Below are 18,919 nucleotides of genomic sequence, written 5' to 3'. Positions count from 1 at the left end.
GGGATTATTCACATGAACTACCAATGTGGGCAGTGGTCAAAAATTACTAACTGCTGAATGCTGTTTCAGTTCCTTTTGATTTGTGAACACTGAAGCAGAACCGAGTCTTGCATGTTATGGCTGTTATGGCTCGCAACAGACTGAAGCAAAGAAAATACATGAATGTGGTAACTGCACAATTGAACAGACTCATCAAAATTAAGAGTGCAATACAAGCAAAATTACTTTTGTATGAATTCATCTTTTATGTCTTTCCTTTACCTGAATGCCCCTGGCTGTGATTTTTGGTAAGCAGCTGACTGCCTAACTGGTTTAACTTGGTACATAGGTGAAGTGCTCTAACCACTTGGCTCCTGGGAAAACACTAATCCATTTACTACTTAATTTCCTGGTTGTGTGAGATACAAAAAATAAAGTTGCAGCATAAGACTTTCAGTAACAGTTTGTTTATTTTTATAAAATCAGAGTGCTCATATAACATTTTTAATCATTCCCAGAAATATACTACATGAATAAGTTTGTGATGGCCCTGTCCAGGCTGTTCCTCCCCTGGGACTGGTGAATTCTAGACCCACATTGGTCAAGGGCAATTGGGAATTACATACAATGAATATGTATTTAGAGGCTTACAGCAGTTGTCATGAAAGTCATATTCGCCTTATGTTACCCTTATGAACAATGATTTATAAACTGCTAGGAGCCTTGCCCTGCCTCTGGTGAATCTCAGTTAAACATTTCAGGCGCATTCCCTAATTATTTTACTTATTATTTAAGTTAATGAGCTGGTTTGGTGATGGACTCCAATGTAAAACCACATTTCTAAGCTAGGCTTAATTCCTGTCTGAGAAACTTGTAATTTCACAGCTGACATTTTGATAGCTAAGTTTTAAGGATACTTAGTAGTGCTAAGTATTATTTAAATGTTGTATAATGCCATTTTATCACCCTTTAATCTTGGTGTAAGGAAAGTAAGTATCAATACATTACAGACCCATAATTGTAGACGATTAATATATAATAGATTGGAGTCAGACATGACCTTTATGTTAATTAAAGCGCTAAAAAGTTTTTTAAAAGCAGTTGTAAACAGTAAAGTTTCTCACTGCTGCCGGGTGAGAGTCTGAATAAAGTGTTGTTGTCGATAAAATGAAGGCTGCTGCTATCAACAGATGACGCGCTCGTTCTCAGCCAATCAGAGAGAGGAAGCTCGCCTCAGAAATCTCAGGTTTGGGACTTTCCTCTTTCATCTCCAGCTTCCCAGATTCACTTCTTATTTTAACAGCTTCTATAGCACACTGTCCGTGCAGAGCCTTCTTTTTTTGAGAGTAAATCTTGCTGGAAACATCTGAAGAAAATGTCTGACCAGGAGGGACCACTGCTTCGTGCCCCAACAACAGGGTGAGAAACTGCTGCAGGTTGTCTTTAACTTTAACTAATGTACTGGTGTCGAGGAGGCTTAGAAATATTTTCAACAGAAAGTTTTTAGAGTTAGTAGTTAAATGTTAATCATTAATTTTAGTTATCTAACCAAAGTAGTTATTTTCTATTTTTCGAAACTGTCGATTAAATATATATAAAGAACGATTAGGGACACGGACCGTGTATCCACACCCATTGTCCATTTTATCAGCTCCACCGACCAAGAGTTCTACAATTACAGACTGTAGTCCAGCTGTCTCTGCATACTTTCATATCCCCATTTCACCCTGTCCTTCAGTGTTCAGGACCAGAACAAAGCAGGTATGATTTCAGTGGATCAGGCACAGCAGGGCTCCTAGAGTTTTTAAAGCCCTCAGTGTCACTGATGGACTAATCCAGCAACTAAATAATATCCACTGATAAATAATAGGCCTAAATATATTTATCCACAATTTAACATTTATAAAAACATACTCATCCTTCTATATCTGATTAAATGGATTAGGACCAAATATATATATATACAATAATATTTAAGATTCTGGAAAGAGTGACACACGTTTATACAGTATAAAGAACTTGTATATTCATTAGTTTTCATGGTACATTTTTATTATAAATTCTAAGTATTTTATTTATTTTCAGATCTTGTTGTTCGTATAGTCTGTTTTTGTTTTACAGGACCTACTTCCCATTTGGTTACTTTCATTTCCTTTCTCTTGTGATGTCTGGGTTTAGATAAATGAAGGTTAAAAAAATGAACAAGCCCATTAATAAGGTTATTATAACTGTCACAGCAAGATTGAAAACAATAATAATTTACAGCAGTTGTTAGTAAGTGGAAAGTTAATTGTTATTTCCAAGGGAAAATATCCCCTTATGTCTTAAAAGTGTCTATAACGCTGCATCTTCATCTTTATTCAGTACACACACATTTATAAATACGCAATTCGTCCCTGACGCTTCACCACCCGTCTGCAGCTTGTAAGCCCAGCCCTCCGAGCTGACAGAACAGATCATTTGGTTTAAGATGTAAGAATCCCTGATTCTTCAGTTTCAAAGTGGAAATGATTACGTATTTAGCTCAAGATTCATTCATTCATTCATTCATTATCTGTAACCGCTTATCCAATTTAGGGTCGCGGGGGTTCCAGAGCCTACCTGGAATCATTGGGCGCAAGGCGGGAATACACCCTGGAGGGGACGCCAGTCCTTCACAGGGCAACACAGACACACACACATTCACTCACACACTCACACCTACGGACACTTTTGAGTCGCCAATCCACCTGCAACGTGTGTTTTTGGACTGTGGGAGGAAACCGGAGCACCCGGAGGAAACCCACGCGGACACGGGGAGAACACACCAACTCCTCACAGACAGTCACCCGGAGCGGGAATCGAACCCACAACCTCCAGGCCCCTGGAGCTGTGTGACTGCGACACTACCTGCTGCGCCACCGTGCCGCCCGCTCAAGATTCAATTTCTAGTTTATAAGCTACACTACACATACATGTAACATCTTGACATTCACTATAAGGGGTCCCTAACAAGAGCCTGTTCTGAAGGTATACATTTATAATTATTTCATTTATCAGGTCTTTTAATAATAGAGTCTTAAGGGGCTTATTTAAAGTGAGCACTGTCCAGTAGATGATGTAACAGTAATTTAGTTGAGTTCTCTTGCTCGAACGTCTAAGAAGTTGCAGAACAGAACTGAGTGTGAGAGAGGTTTTCTCAGTTGTGTTTGGTTTCCTGTTCCAGGGGCTCCAATAAGCGAGCTCTGAAGGTGGCTGGACTCACTTTTCTGGCTGGGGTGCTCATCGTTGGTCAAGCCTTCACCACCTACATGGTGTTCAGTCAGAAGGAGAGGCTGACCGTTCTGGAGAGACACTCTGTTCGCCTGGAGGAGCTTGGTCGCAGAGCCACAGGTCAGTGAGAACACACTAACTCCGCCTGTGGTAGTGTTTATTTAGGGACACGGCATTGCACTTTAAGGATCAATAAACATCTTTTAAAAAAATGTTTATAGTGTCTGTAATTTAGAAAGCCAAACACGCTTTGTATTTTATGTTATAATTGATATGATATAAAAAAAAATTAGATGTTTCACGTGTTATTGAATTTAACACAGAATCATTTTTAAAAGAGCTCGTATTTTGAGCACTGACTCTTCCCTCCCATTCTCATATGGTAAATAAATAGAAACTAAGCTGCAAAAACAGTCTAGTGTTTTTACATTTTTGAAAGTGGACCTTAAGAAAAATAAGCGTCATTTCCACTACAGATCCAAACGGTAACTACATCCATGCTGGTCTGTACTCATAGAGCAGGTTAAGGTTTCTGTTTCTATTTGTGTGATCAGGATGGGCCTAAGAAAACTGTGGTGATATTAATAAAGCATCTTAAATGTGGAACCATGGGTTCCTACATCATTAGCTAACCGTGCTGAAGACTCAGGGTTGAACAAGGTTTGTCAGTGTTCTGCGCTGTACCTTGTATATGTCGAGACGGTATTGGACCAGTTCCACTCTTTGCAAAGCATCATTTGTCCCTGCAATGGAAATGAGGATATAGTGTCTTTGACGCAAAGCACTGAATAGCACCACTTGTGGAGTCATTTGTTAAACATAATTGACCTAGTTTGCTTCGCAGCTAAAAATGAAAAATAAAAGTTGCCTTAAAAACAATGATGGCTCCTTTTACAGATCTATTATGTGAACATTAGTGAAATACTCTCTGTTTACATCTTTTCCTTACTTTACCTCAGTTATGCGCACTCCAGTGAAGATGGCGAGGCCCATGAGCTCCCTGCCTCTGTTCATGGACATCGCTGAGACTGCGCCGAAGGTGAGGCTGGTTATAACTGAGATGCAGGGACAGTGCTTGACCGCCAGGAGGCATCACTGAACTCAAATATTATCCAGGACACACGGGCACAAAAGTGTACTACCGCGGCTCTGTTCCAAACAGCGCTTCGTTCCTTTTGAGTCCCCTTATATTATTATGCCGCTATCAAATCTACAACAAATGCTAGTTTTCTCCAAGGAAGAGCTAAATTCACACGAGCCACACGTGGTTCATATGAGAGGCAGACAAAATTAGGCTTGTAATAGAGCTGTTGTAATTTAATATTGTGTCGAGTTTTACTAAATTAAAAGGGAGTAACTGTAGTTTACATGGTTCCATTTAATTATACCATTGTGATTTATTATATTTTTTACAGTGATAATTCATTATGTAACTCTGATAGTTTACACATGATGGGGGGTTGGGGGGTGATGATTAGCAGAACCTATGTGTGCTTTAAGATCATTTACACCTTTATTTGCTACACATGGGAAAACATGGGGATTTCTGTTTTAATTCATACGAGAACTTACATTTACGTTTCTGCATAGCTGCTCGAGATGAGGGTAGGTACATGAGCTTTGCCTGACGTAAACAAGGACTGCTGACGTGCAGACTGACCAATTAAATGTTTACAGAGAAGGTTATCGACCAATAACGGTAGCTCTACAGTCAGACCGTCCAATCAGAAGATTTTAGGCTACTTCACCACTCCCCCTTATCACTCAAACGAACCAATCGGAGTAGGGGAGGGCGGGACTAGTTTGTGAACGAAACGCTTCTCGAAGTTCTATGTAAGCTCTAGAGAAACAAAATCCCGGACGTTTGTGAAATTCCGCCCGGACATTTTTTTTAAGTCTAAAAAAGAGGACATGTCCGGGTAAAAGAGGACGTCTGGTTACCCTAGTTCATGTGGTGCCTCCTTCAAAATTCAATATCACTTGAAAACAACATGTTGTTGCAGTTATTCACAACAAAGTGAAAGGTTTCACACACACAAAGTAAAAACAAAAAGATGTCTATCATTCTAACTAAAATGAATGTACATTAACTTCTGAGGAAAGTAGATGTCTTTAAGTCTGCACTTTGGTGACTAGTGAAGTGGGGATATATAAACGCTGCTAGATATAAAACAAGCAGGAAAAAATACTTTTTATAGGTCATGGAAAAATCAAAATTCAACCAACAACTATGGCTTCGCTACAAGCAGCTATCCTTTTTGACTTTTTAATGTTTCTTCCAGGTTACATCCGCTCCTCCTCCCAAGACTGGTGAGTTGTCTCTATTACATTTTTAAATGGAAACATTTGTCTATTTTTTAGTGTTTCTTCATTATTACATTTATTTATTTTTTATTGTAAAAATAATGTTACCATATGCTCAATAATATGTTCTAATTATTGTTTTAGAATTTTTCTTTTTTTTTTATTATGCAACAGTTGTACATTCCCTAGAATATACTAAAATCATATTGGTAATATATTAGTAGGCTGGCATTGTCACATTATGATTTATATGACTCAACTCTATGGAAAATTGTTTTGAGAAATATATTTCAGCTAAAGTCTGATGTCGAGTGATATATTTGAAAAAAAAAATTTATTATGAACAGTGATTACAAAATGTGTACCATGTTGTACAGATTTGTAAAGGGTAAAAACTCTCAGCGCTCACATAACCATGATAGTGTTTTTGGATGTTTGCGTACTTGAAGACTAAACACAGATATGTTTCTTCAGAGATGACCCAGTGCCAGCTGCAGGCTGCAGGATTGGTGCAGGTTCAGCTGCCTTCCTACAAGCCCAGCTGTGATAAGAACGGAGACTTCGAGGCTCAGCAGTGTTGGGAGACAGCCAATAAGTGCTGGTGTGTGGACAAGACAGGAACCATGCTGCAGGACTCCATGGTTGATGGCCCTGCTAAGTGTGGACAAGGTAAAACTACAAACTCCAAAATAAATCATGATTAGTCGTATTATATTCTCTCGCATTTAACAAAATGCTCCACAAGGAGTGCTCTTTAGTGCTTCACATTAGCAAAATCTTGTTCAAACAATAAGTTATATGTTGTACACATTGTTATTGGTTTGCTTGTATTTAGTATAATTAAATTTTTTTTCCTTTTCAGAATAAAAAGATGCGGTTCTGGATTGAGGCGAGAATTTGCCAATTCAAGATTTCTTGCTCATATTTCCTCCTTCTGTGCACAGCTGTGCATGCTAAATTAGTTTTTAAGCCTTAATAAGATAAGTGTAATCCATTTAAATGATACCTGGATAGAAATGCTTGGGACTTGTGCATTTACACATTCATTCATAAACATAAATGTTAAGCCTCTTCACCTGCATAGATCTGCCATTGCTATCACTTCTAAGCTGTGACGTTGATGTTATATTCAGTAGTATGCTACTGCACTGTGCTGTAGGTTCTGGGTTATGGAAACTATTCTTTACTATCAACTATATATATATATATATAATTAAGATTGGATAACTATATGAAGATATTTTGATATGCACATGTCTGATAATGAATAGTGCATTGAAGATACAGAAGGATTTTGAATCTGGACCATTGGAATTTGAATGTGTTCAAATAAATTTTTACTAACAAAAGTATTTGTGGAGTTATGTCTTGTAGAGAATCAAAAGAGAACTGTTGGAACAAACCAGAAGGTATGTTATGGTTTGGTGAATGGCTTCAGTAGAACAGCTTATCTGTCATATCTTCTTGGATAATCTCAAGTTACCTCAGTGTATCCACTCCAGGGGAATCAGTGCTAGCACTGCAGTTTGTGTTGGGCTTCAGAGAGATATCCTGTTGTTTCTTTTTCATAAGTGAACAGAAACATTATAGCTACAGATTCACATTGTTCCCTGCAAAGTTCTGTGGCAAAAGAGAACAGAAAGGATTTATTTGTTAGCAGTTTTGCTAATCTCCATTAGAAACAATGTAGTTTACCAGCAAAATTTAGGTTTGTTTGTGCGGTAAGTTAGTGTGTAATAATTAATGATTTAGCATTCAAAATGTATTCAAGAGTGGTCCAACCTAGAAATATACATTTTTCTCAAAAACAGTACAACCCAACTGACCTAAGTAGGTTCCCAGGTCCTCCTGCAATAATACACATACCTTTCAACCCAGGAAGTGTTTTCAAAATAGCTGATTATTTGAATCTAGTGTGCAAGAGTGCACCTTCTAGACCTTCTACAAGGATTAGCCTATTTCCCTCATCTAACATTCCAAATTCAGCTCATTAAGGCTTTGCTAAGTCGCTGAAACACTAAACTCTGCAGAGCTGAAGCCTGGTAGGGACTCAGTTTGACATGTGGTTTTTGCACACCTAGGTGAGTTTCACTTCCTAAATAATAATAAAAACACAGACACAAGACACAGAAAATAAGTACAGGATATGTTTCAGGAAGGTTTATTTTGCATTTTGAACATTTGCATGTAAGAAATAGGTATTTCTAACAAACGGGAGAAAAAAAAAAAGGAATTGCCTTGTTTATTTTGAAAGTATTGTACAGTTCAGAGATGGTTTATGAATCTAGTCACACACAGCAGTTACATTTTTGTGCTTATTTCATTGTGGTATATAAATTGATTTTGCTGTTTAAAATGGGGGATGTCCAAATATGAATACTCCATTATTAATATTCTGAAACACTATGGAATATAACGTAAACCAAACCCATGCTAATACAGAGTGTACACTGAACGTATTTCTGCAAATGTCAAATATAGTTTAAAAAATCTCAAGCATAATGTAACAGTACCATAACAGAAGAACATCTGACATCAAAAAAATAACAGTGTAAAAGGATGGCATACAAAAGAAGCGGTTACAAAAAAGAAAAGAAAGTGTGCTTAGATTAAAGAGGAGGGCGATTTATACTGTCAATGGAGTAAGTTACAATTAACTGCATGGCAGTCAATTATTCCTAGCTTTTAATACAAATACAACATTAATACAAATTTTTACCATCATTTGCAGACTGCTTAATTAGTTACTGTCTCAGCAAAATCAGTAGGTCTAATGTGCAAAAAATGCTTTAACTGTTCCATGACCTGCTGCTGGAAAAGTGATAGATTGTTTACAGCACTCACAAGCCAGGTCATCACACGAGCTGCTACACTGGAAGGAAAAAAGGCACAAATCAAAGCTGACTTTGCTAGAATTAGACACTAGTGTAATGGTGGATGCTAAATAATTTAGTTCTCTTACACTGTAGAATTCTGAGGACACACTGGATATTGATATTCCTGGATATTCAAAGAGGCAGATGACCAGTTTTTATTTGAAGCACCAAGAAGATATTTCAGCTTTAGATCAGATGACTATAAAACAAGATATGGCTGGATATTTAAAATGAAACAAATGACCAATCTGTGGTATGAAGCACCAAGGAAATGTATTTAGATATCACTTAAAAAAATGCAAAAATGCAGGACATACTATATATATATATATATAGAAACACACCTGAGCTGAATTTTTATCACAAAACAAGTTTTCTTTTCACGTTCACCAGCAGTTCGGTCTCAAGGACACATAATTAGGTCCCAGTATTTACACATGCCCATCCGTCTGCAACATACAGAATCTAGAAGGCTGAGATAAGGAAATGGTAATGAGATGAAGAATGTGTTTATTTCGCTGACCCTGAGCTGTGTATCTGATTTTATTTGCTTTTTCTAAAGGAGCTGAAATAGCCCTTTACGCTCTGCTCAATGTTCGGCACATTAAAGTTCTGAGCAGCGTACATTCCTGTGCAGGTTCCTATGAGCACACCCATTATCGCTGAAGAGCGCAGCCTCGCTATGACGTATCCAGCCAAAAAGCCCTTCAGAAAGGGAGAGGCCAGCACACTCCCACCCTGAAAAGAAACAGTAGTTTAAATGCCACAGGTTATTATTAAGCCTATTTTATTCACATCTCCACAAATATAATAACATGCATGAAAAAAGCAGCACACTTTTAAATTGTGATTTATACTGTTTCCAATTAACCCAACTCCAAAGAAGAAAATCAGTCTTTTTATTTTTCTTTTGTAGAAATGCCACAAAGCTAATTTATTAGACATTTAATTTTCATTTACTGAGGATATCAAGTTGACAGTTCAAGCCTAGATCTATCCCTACCCAGGTTGAGTACTCATACAAGCTTCCAGTCACAAATCTGAAATTTTGTGAGATTGTCCTATGTGGTGGTCACATGTCTATTAATGGACGTAAGTGTAATCTGTAAACACAATCATTCATTATCTGTAAGCGCTTATCCAGTTCAGGGTCGCGGTGGGTCCAGAGCCGTGGGTAGTTCACTCACACACTCACACCTACGGACACTTGAGTCGCCAATCCACCAACCAACGTGTGTTTTTGGACTGTGGGGGGAAACCGGAGCACACGGAGGAAACCCACGCGGACACAGGGAGAACCAACTCCTCACAGACAGTCACCCGGAGCGGGAATCGAACCCACAAAGTCCAGGCCCCTGGAGCTGTGTGACTTCGACACTACCTGCTGTGCCAACGTGCCGCCCATAAACACAATCATCAGTAACAAAAATGATGGAACTTCAAGTTCAAATGAAAGATTTGGTTTAGGTGAAGAGTCTCAGAGTGACCGGCTAATTAATATTTTGTTTTTTAAATGTCTATTGATGGTTCAGTGATGAGTGTGCATGGCAAATCATTGTGCAACTTTGTAGCTCCATTGATGTTTTTTTTTTTTAAATAAATGTCAATTACCTCATAGGTTTATTACGTATTAGCTCCAGTAGAGAGAACTTGAGAAGCAAATATATCTTGGTGAATCCACTACATTAATCAGGAGAAAATTGTCAACAATTTCTTTATATTAGAGAACCATTTCTTTGAGTGAAAAATATATACATTGCAGGTGGTTAGTTTACCTGGGGAACTCCAGTGTGCACCTCATTCTCCACTCGCTGCTGAATATTATCCAGCTGGCCTTTGAGCAGGGTTAGATCCTTCAGCTGCTTGAAAAAATCCTAAAAGAGAAAACACACAGTCAAACTGGTGAGGTTACAACCTCTGATTAGGGTTCAGTAATGTAATCAACACTGGAAATTCAATTTAATTATGAGTTTTAATAACGAATATATACAGTATGCTAGGTTTAGTTGTGAATATGCATAATGCTTGGCAAGAACACAAGCACAAACATTTTTTGTATACTTGGACACAATGGAAATTCCCAGTTAATGCCATTTTCTTAAATGATTCTTCTTCAAGTAATGAAATAACCATTATAATAATACTCTGTGTCCTAGATGCATCAGATACTGTATTAAACCTTAACCTGCCCCTGTATAGAGACACAGTCCGTGGAGAATAAACTGGTGGTAAATAAAGGAGCGATGACATATTATTGAAAGCCTTGCACTACGGGTTTGATTGATAAATATAGCTATAATTGTTCTGCCATTGTGCAGAACCTCACTGCTCATGTTGCTAAACCCAATGGGTATGGAGCAAAATCAGTTAAAGATGAGGGCCTGTGGTACCCTTACTGGCTGTCTAAAATATGTCGCAATACCAGACAGCCCTCATAGTGGAAAAAATGGCTCTGTGCTCCTCCTGAGTCATTTCAGGGTGTGCCACACAACCACAAAATATTTACAATAATGCCAGGTGAAGTAAAATAAACATTCTCAGTTTAAAAAGTTCTAAGGACACAGAGAACGCACAGTATATATGTAGAGAGATTAGGGAACAGCACGTAGTGAAAAAGAAGACGGAACCAGTGAGAAAACAAAAGGATTTGCAGTTTTACGTTACTTTACAACCGATATGTCACGCAAAAGTCTGACGTTGGAAACAGTTGATTCTGTCATAAACTAACCCAGCAAAGTCCACACTACGAAAGCTTACGACGCCGCAACACCCTCCTAACATACTACGTCCAAAGAAGACCCGAACAGCTATTAAAAAAGAACACAAGCTCACAAACCTTGTCATCCGCCATCCTCGCATGTGCAGACCATAGACTATGCAGCCTACTCTGTGTTCAATTATGCGCCCTGCCCTGCTCTGTCCTGGGTGAACTATTCGACGTTCGATTCATGAGGTCTGTCTGCTGTAGCTAAATTTAGACAAACGGTTTCCCTCGTTGGAGAGAAAAAAATATAAGTAAAAAAGAAACGTTGCTGCACGCAAAAATTACAGCTGAGTGATGACGTGTGAAATATAGCTTTTTAAAACTGGCCTTATTTATCAGTAATATGGAACCTGGCTCATGTTTTTATTTAGTATAGGGCAGTTAGTTTACAGGAGAGGAAGAAAGATTAAAAAGGTGACATTACTAACTAGTATAAATAAATTGTAAATTTTAAAGAACATGATATATAGTTATTTTTGCAATGGCCTGAGCACAAAAGTATTCTTTGCATATTATATGAACAGTCAGGAAACCATTGGACTCTGGGGTAGTGGCTATCTTGTTGTTGTAGCTTACCTGCTTGACCTCTGGAGGTCGCCTTGACTAATGCTTTAATGCACAGGTCAGGATGACCGAAAATATGAAGAACAGTCTAAGGCCACTTACGCTGCAGGGCCAAATGGTTACTAAGGTCATACCATCTGCGCCAATGCAATTAGTCCGGTTATGTTTTTTTCCCCCACATTTGGGCTGTTGCTATATCAGGAGGAGGAAGTGCATCTCAGTAATGATATTTGCTGTTTTTTGTATGGTAGACACTAGTGTGATGGTGAATGCTAAATAATTTAGTTCTCTCACACTGTACAATTCTGAGGACACCCTGGATATTGATATTCCTGGATATTTAAAGAGGCAGATGACCAGTTTTTATCTGAAGCACCAAGAAGATATTACAGCTTTAGATCAGATTACTATAAAACACGATATGGCTGGATATTTAAAATGAAGCATGACCAATTTGTGGTATGAAGCACCAAGGAAACATATTTAGATATCACTTAAAAAAATGCAGGACTATGTTTTTATTCAGGCCCCCATCTCATACATCAATGTGAGTAGTGACACCTATTCTAGCTTTAAAAAAACCTTATGAACCTTGTGTAACAATGTTTATCACAAAACAAATGTTTTCTTTTCACATTCACCAGCAGTTCGGTCTCAAGGACACATGTTTAGGTCCCAGTATTTACACATGCCCATCCGTCTGCACTGCAACATACAGAAAAACTGCATGGCCTTCAATGTAGTTCATCTAGAAGGCTGAGATGTGGAAAAGGTAATGAGATGAAGAATATGTTCATTAAGCTGACCCTGACCCACCAAGAAATTTTGGGGTCTCAAGTATGGTAATTTCACCCCAGACAATGTTCTTGTGGAAAAGCCACTGGAATGGTCACCCTCCCTGCTCAGAACCATTTGGTCTTACAAAAAAGAACAAGGTTTCCTGCACTCTGGTTTAGGAGACATATATATAAATGAGGTTTATTATGTGTAGACATTTGTCTTGAAATAATGACTAATGACTCCTAAAAATTAAACTTGTTCCTGGAATGTTATTATTTTCACATAGTATGTTTATCGAGGCTCATATTAATCTAATTGCATTAAATATGATCATAAAATGAGCATATGCAATTTTCTCAGACAGTTGTATTAGGCCATATTTATTAATTTAGTCTTTGATATATATATGTAACCAAACTCATGTCTGCTACAAATTCATGTAAACCTCAATGTAAGTTCAACAGTGTGGAAAGATGCTTGATTTTAGTGTTTTATAGACATAGACAAATATAGACAAAAGTGGACATGTTTATTTGTTTACCCTCACTGATATAAATGTCCTCAGACATTGCCATTGTCTCATGACCTTCACAGTTCCATGTTTTTCATTGGCTGTTACTGAAGTATTACTCCACTCCAATAGACACACCTACCTTTTTGATCCACCTTGTAGATGTAAATTCAGAGAAAGTAACTCATCTGTTGCTTTAGTTCTTCATCAGTGGTAACTTGATGCTGCCCACAGGAATCTATTTTTGGTTGCTGGGCTGTTCTCAGTGCAGCAGTGAAATTGAATGGTTTAAAAACTCCAGTAGCACCGCTGTATCTGATCCTCTCATGCCATTACAATACACACTACCACACCACCATCATGTTTTTGTCACTGCAGCAAAGAGAATTTTCCACTACCTAAATAATATTGAATTGAATGAGGTCAAAGAGGGCTACAAAAGTGTGCAGAGCAACAATGGGATGGAAAGTGGAGCTGATAAAATACCCAACAAGTTTAGAAATAAGAGGTCTTTTTAATCTTTTTCATGGCTGATTGGGGTCTGTGGTTTCCACAGAGCTCTACTTTTCTTGTGTCTTTTAGAATATAACACAGACGCTCAAGAGGGAGGCAGCGTTGCCATGGCAACCAGATGAACGTGAGGAGGATGACGCAAGCTGGAGGCTGGACCATGACGGACTGTGGACGTTGTGACAAGTTAAGGTGGACCAGGGTATTCCTTCACTCACTCACACTCCACATACTAAAAAAAAGCAGTCTGATTTGACTTTAGCTTCTATTCTAATATTTTAATGTTTCAGTTACTTTTGCTTCATGTTCTGTGCAAAATGTGTTTTATATTTAAACGCATGAAGATGCATGTTCATTATTAAAGCATCTTTGCAATACTCATGGCCACCCAGGTACAAAACTGTGTTTTATTCTTACAATCTGGTATCTTATTGCATTGTTTATTTTGCCATTTTTTTGGGGACAGGTTTTGAAAGGACTCATAGGAAAGAAGTCATAGAGTGATTCCAGTCTGTGTGGTTTGACAGATGGAGGTTTACCCCTCTCTTTGTGTGGGCCAGATTGGCGTCACTAATCTCGCCTGTCACAGAGAGATGTACGTTGTATCCAGCTGAAAGCAATTCTATTTTATTCATATAGACAAGAAAGGTATTTGCACAATTAATTATTCCTTTTTGAATACAGTGTTATCTGATTCACTGTTAGAGCTCATACATTCTGGGCTCTGTGTTTTCTGTGTGCTTCTGTTTTTCAGGTGGAGCTTTTCTTTTCTGATTGATGCTCAGTCGTCCTTAAGGTATTACCATCAGCACCAGGGGAGGGAGAGAGAGAGAGAGAGAGAGAGAGAGAGAGAGAGAGAGAGAGAGAGAGAGGAAGGAGGGGGTGATTGTCGCTGCAAGCATTACTGAACACAATCCATAGAGGAGGGGTAGCAGCAAACATCATCACTCTGAAAGAGAAGCAAGAAAGGGAGAGTGGTGTAGAGAACGCAGACAGTAAGACAAAGAGATGTTTTTGTTGTGACTTCTGTTATTTAGGAGTTTATTAAAAAAGACGGGAGAAGAAGGGAAAGGAGAAATCAAGACTGATTTGCATAAAGAAAGGGAAAGGGAAGCAAGAGAAGAAGGAGTGCGAGAAAGAGGAGTAGAGATCCTGTAATCTGTTTGGCATGCTAGTGTGTCCCTGGCTGGTTGGCACTGCGTTCAGCAGCCGGCGTGTTTATAAGAGTGGGTGCAGGAAAACGGCGGGACATTTTGGACTGGAATGTGTCTCAGCTAACCTCAGGAGACTTCAGGGAACATTTACCTCACCATGCTGGGGAAGGACTACATGCTCGCCATCATCATAGTCAATTACGATGGTGAGTCCACCCTTCTGACTCCCTCTCCATTTCTCCATGTGTGTCTCTCCCACTATGCATGTCTATGTTTCTCTCTGTCACTCTCTCTCTATCTATCAGCCTTAGTATCTCTCTGATGTCTCTGTTTACTTCTTTTTGTCCCAAAATACTAATTTCTCTCAATCATTTTGTTCTCAAATGCTATATCTCTTTTCCTGTATCTTTCCCTTTTTTCTGTCTACCTTTTTTTCTTTTTGTTCTAATCTCTTCTATTTTGACAGTTTCTTTATTCTTTACTTCTTTCCTTCATACTTTTTTCAATATCTCTTCTTGCTCTTTCCCTTTCCATGTTTCTCTCTCTCTGTGTCTCTGTTTCTCTCTACATGCCTCTCTCTCTCTCTCTCTCTCTCTCTCTCTCTCTCGCTTCACACTCCACTGCTCCTTTTTCTCACAGTAAAAGGAGCAAGAAAGTGCTGGAGTTTTTTTTTTTGGCAGTTGCTCATTTTTGACATTACCACTGTCTTTCACCTGCACCAATGACAGGTGCTGTGTCATTCCAGGTGAATTCCAACACTGTGGGTTGGTTTCCCAGACAGGAATCTTTTAATGGGAAATCACAATTCAGAATCCTGCGTAGTCCTGGACTGTGCTTTATCCCTGTTTGGAAAACAACTCCCAAAACATTTAGACAGTTTAGAGAGTTTTCATTGCTCTCCTTACGTGTGTTGTCTATACTTATATCCCTTATAAACTCCAGTGAAGCACTCACTGCATTTCTTAACTTGTTGACAAAAAAAAACAAAAACAATTGAATGCTTTGTAGCATGCTCAAAATATATAATAATAAAATGTAAATATATAATAATGATGACAGTATAAAAATACATTTTTAATATAAAAAAATGTTTTACAATATAAATGATACCAGTAATATATGAGCAAAATAAGGGAAATAATATATAAATATATACATAAATATTAAGTATTTGAGCTGTTTATATACTTATTTAATTATTTTTCAATATTTATAAAAGGAGTCAGATTAATTATTGTTGATTAAATATTCCAGGGCAGCACGGTGGTGCAGCAGGTAGTGTCACAGTCACACAGCTCCAGGGACCTGGAGGTTGTGGGTTTGATTCCCGCTCCAGGTGACTGTCTGTGAGGAGTTGGTGTGTTCTCCCCGTGTCCGCGTGGGTTTCCTCCAGGTGCTCCAGTTTCCTCCCACAGTCCAAAAACACACGTTGGTAGGTGGATTGGCGACTCAAAAGTGTGCGTAGGTGTGACTGTGTGTCTGTGTTGCCCTGTGAAGGACTGGCGCCCCCTCCAGGGTGTATTCCCGGCTTGCGCCCAATGATTCCAGGTAGGCTCTGGACCCACCGCGACCCTGAACTGGATAAGCACTTACAGATAATGAATGAATGAATGAATAAATATTCCAGATGTTTGATGATTACAACAGAACGCTGCCTCTCCACTCTTTAAAGATTTCATACATGGAATATGTAGAAGGTTTACACTAGATGATCTTGAAACACTATTTGCCGCATAATCAGGCACTCTGAGATGTATGAATGTGTTATACCATTAAGAGATCTGAAAGTCACTAATACAATGTTACAATCAATTCTAAAGGAAATAGGCAGCTAGTGGAGGGATGCTAAAACTGGTCTAATATACTCTAGTCTGTTAATATTCTTGATTTTGAATTTTGTACTGTTTACAGTTTGTTGTAGGGGGAAGTATTATGAGTAATGTATTGCAGCAGTCAAGTCTCAAAAGAACAAAAAAAAGCATCTAACAGACAGAGATAGGTTCTCACACATGCTATATTCACACATCATAGAAATACATTTTAGAAATATAAAAAAGGAATCAGGATTTGGTCCTTTTCTAATAATAATAATGGGTAATATGATAATGATGTTTAAACACTTCAGTAGAATTCGATTGAATTCAGTTTGATGATGGAGATATAAGGAAAACATTGACAGTGGTTTGATGTGAAATGCTGCATAACAAATGGAGCTTATCTTGGATTTCTAATGTTTCTGTTAAGAACCCGAGGATGTGTTGTCTACAACACAAATATGTCCACAAATAAAAGCTATAAACAAAACATCATGTCTTCTTAGAAAAAAACAAAATTCTGTAAAGCTGTTCTCTGAAACACCAGGTGTTAAAGTGCTCACAAAAGACTGCCATGGATGTATAATAATTTTAATAAAGTCTTAGCCAAGTTTTTCTTTGGTGGCACGGTGGCGCAGCAGGTAGTGTCAAAGTCACACAGCTCCAGGGACCTGGAGGTTGTGGGTTCAGGTCCGGGTGACTGTCTGTGAGGAGTTTGGCATGTTGTGCGCATGGGTTTCCTCCGGGTGCTCTGGTTCCCTCTGACGGTCCAAAAATACATGTTGGTAGGTGGATTGGCGACACAAAAGTGTCCGTGAGTGTGTGTCACCTGTGAAGGACTGGTGCCCTCTCCAGGGTGTGTTCCTGTCCCCACCAATAGGAAAGTCTCTGTTATAAATCACGTTTTACTAAAATGGTGCACTACACATCAAACCAATGAATTTTTGACATCTCATGGCTTACCGGATGCAGAAATATTGAAAAGTCTGTGCAATTTCCCATTAAGACTTACATTTTAACAATTGCTCAAAATTATTATAGAAGTTATATGGAATGAATATATCATTTTTAGATGATTATTTGAGTAAGGAACTCTGCGAGTACTCACATGGCAGCCCTCAGATTTTAAGGGTTTAAGCATTAGATAGATGCAGCTGTAAGCTCATCTGCTTTGTGAGATGCTGTAGTTGGCTGTAGGTAAACAGAGGCATTTGACAGTTTAATGGGATTGCCAGAGTGTACTGTGTAAGCAACTTAGTTCACTCCGCTAAGTGTTTGTGCTTGTCATCTCAGAGACTCCCTCTCTCGCTCTTACACACACAAGAATGCACGCAGACACACACACACACACACACACACACACAAAATAAAATGCTAAATCTCATGATTCATTCTGAGAGGTTTATTTTAACAGACCAAGTGGCATTTGATTGCTCTGCAGTAGATGGGTAGTCTAGGTAACTGTTGCCCCCTGGTTGATTTGCACAGCTAGATAAATCCCCTGAAGGGCAGGGACAGTATCTTGGGTTCTTTATTTTGCAGCCTGCTGGACAAGTATAAAATCTTCATTGGAAAAGAAAGCTCCAAAACATGGCAGTTTTCAGATCATCCCATTCAAGTCAATTGATTTTTTTTACTGTGTACAAGTACTGATGTATATTTACATTCAGTGTATCCCACCCTGTCTTCTCTGAGTGTGAGAGACAGAGAAATGTAGAATAAGCAGAGGTTCACTTTATATTCATAAATTGTCTGCAACCACTTATACACTTCAGGGTTGTGATAGGTCCAGAGCCTACCCAGAATCAACGGATATAAGGTAGGTACCAACAAGGCGTCTTTTCCAGGGACTTGACTAGTGTCCTCTCAATGGCCAGCAGAGCTAGGCTGCTTAAACGGCCTTGGCCATGTGGAGGGGCTCAGCAGCACCCGCTGGACAGAAACTGCGATAGAAGTCAGAAAGAGTGATAGAAGTCAGTCTCCAAACACAAGCAGCTACAAAAAACCCACCAGAAATAGAAACTCGATTTGTCGCTAGTCGTTTTTAACAAAGAAAATGCCGCTAAGAGGATTAAGAAAGTCTGGTTCAATTCAGAACAGAATGAAAATGTAATGCTCCCTCGGATCTTTACACCAAAGGATCACTGATTCGCTCATTTCGCTGTCAATCAAAAAGTGATTCAGCCTCAGACAGATCATCCAATCATCATGCAGAAGCTGAGCGTCCGGGCCAGCCGAGACCAGCCCACTGCCCCATAGACCCCCAGAGACGCTGAGCGTCCGATGGGCGGGACAAAGCCCAGCATTTATCCAATCACTCGTCTCGTTTCGCTGCACTTCGCTGCTTCTCCATTGAACTCTGTGAACGCTCAGCGTCCTCACTGTTTAAATCACTGTGAATCTACGCGAAT

At 38.8% G+C, this 18,919-nt stretch overlaps 3 protein-coding genes across 7 annotated transcripts in view; 2 read left to right on the top strand and 1 right to left on the bottom strand.

Moving 5' to 3' along the window:
• Positions 1 to 1,239: 1,239 nt before the first annotated feature.
• cd74b (CD74 molecule, major histocompatibility complex, class II invariant chain b) lies at positions 1,240 to 6,831 on the top strand. The gene is made up of 6 exons (XM_066645658.1): positions 1,240 to 1,398; positions 3,185 to 3,351; positions 4,191 to 4,270; positions 5,514 to 5,541; positions 6,010 to 6,204; positions 6,398 to 6,831. The coding sequence occupies exons 1-6, from the start codon at positions 1,355 to 1,357 to the stop codon at positions 6,400 to 6,402; spliced, it is 519 nt and encodes a 172-aa protein (XP_066501755.1). The 5' UTR covers positions 1,240 to 1,354; the 3' UTR covers positions 6,403 to 6,831.
• LOC136668258 (SLC35A4 upstream open reading frame protein) lies at positions 6,740 to 11,348 on the bottom strand. 4 transcript variants are annotated; one of them, XR_010795487.1, is made up of 5 exons: positions 11,248 to 11,348; positions 10,187 to 10,285; positions 8,756 to 9,149; positions 8,498 to 8,610; positions 6,740 to 8,407 (listed from the first exon to the last, which is right to left on the bottom strand). XR_010795487.1 is itself a non-coding variant. In XM_066645659.1 (3 exons), exons 1-3 carry the CDS (start codon positions 11,260 to 11,262, stop codon positions 8,955 to 8,957), a joined length of 309 nt encoding a protein of 102 aa, XP_066501756.1. In that variant the 5' UTR covers positions 11,263 to 11,348; the 3' UTR covers positions 6,740 to 8,954. The 4 variants fall into 4 exon arrangements, 1 of the variants encoding a protein (XP_066501756.1); XR_010795486.1 differs by having other exon boundaries at positions 8,498 to 9,149; XR_010795485.1 differs by having other exon boundaries at positions 6,740 to 8,610.
• A 2,970-nt stretch (positions 11,349 to 14,318) lies between these two features.
• Positions 14,319 to 18,919, top strand: part of apbb3 (amyloid beta (A4) precursor protein-binding, family B, member 3) — a 35,320-nt gene continuing 30,719 nt past the window's right edge. The window contains exons 1-2 of one of the 2 annotated variants that reach the window (XM_066645908.1): positions 14,319 to 14,336; positions 14,578 to 14,900. In XM_066645908.1, the coding sequence (XP_066502005.1) occupies positions 14,852 to 14,900 (49 nt within the window). In that variant the 5' untranslated portion in view covers positions 14,319 to 14,336; positions 14,578 to 14,851. Of the gene's footprint in view, positions 14,337 to 14,515; positions 14,901 to 18,919 lie in introns of those variants that run through there. The other variant, XM_066645907.1, reaches the window with a different exon arrangement.

Source organism: Hoplias malabaricus, chromosome 15, assembly GCF_029633855.1.
Source record: "Hoplias malabaricus isolate fHopMal1 chromosome 15, fHopMal1.hap1, whole genome shotgun sequence".
Classification (NCBI taxonomy): domain Eukaryota; kingdom Metazoa; phylum Chordata; class Actinopteri; order Characiformes; family Erythrinidae; genus Hoplias; species Hoplias malabaricus.
Note: the sequence above shows the minus strand (reverse complement) of the source record. Positions and strands in the feature narration are given on the sequence as shown.

Excerpts from the sequence above, each read along its gene's own strand:
- cd74b (XM_066645658.1), top strand. The coding sequence starts at position 1,355 with ATGTCTGACCAGGAGGGACCACTGCTTCGTGCCCCAACAACAGG. Across the intron at positions 4,271-5,513 it reads TCGCTGAGACTGCGCCGAAG|GTTACATCCGCTCCTCCTCC; the intron begins GTGAGGCTGGTT and ends TGTTTCTTCCAG. Across the intron at positions 5,542-6,009 it reads CGCTCCTCCTCCCAAGACTG|AGATGACCCAGTGCCAGCTG; the intron begins GTGAGTTGTCTC and ends ATGTTTCTTCAG.
- LOC136668258 (XM_066645659.1), bottom strand. Across the intron at positions 9,150-10,186 it reads TGCACACTGGAGTTCCCCAG|GGTGGGAGTGTGCTGGCCTC; the intron begins GTAAACTAACCA and ends GTTTCTTTTCAG.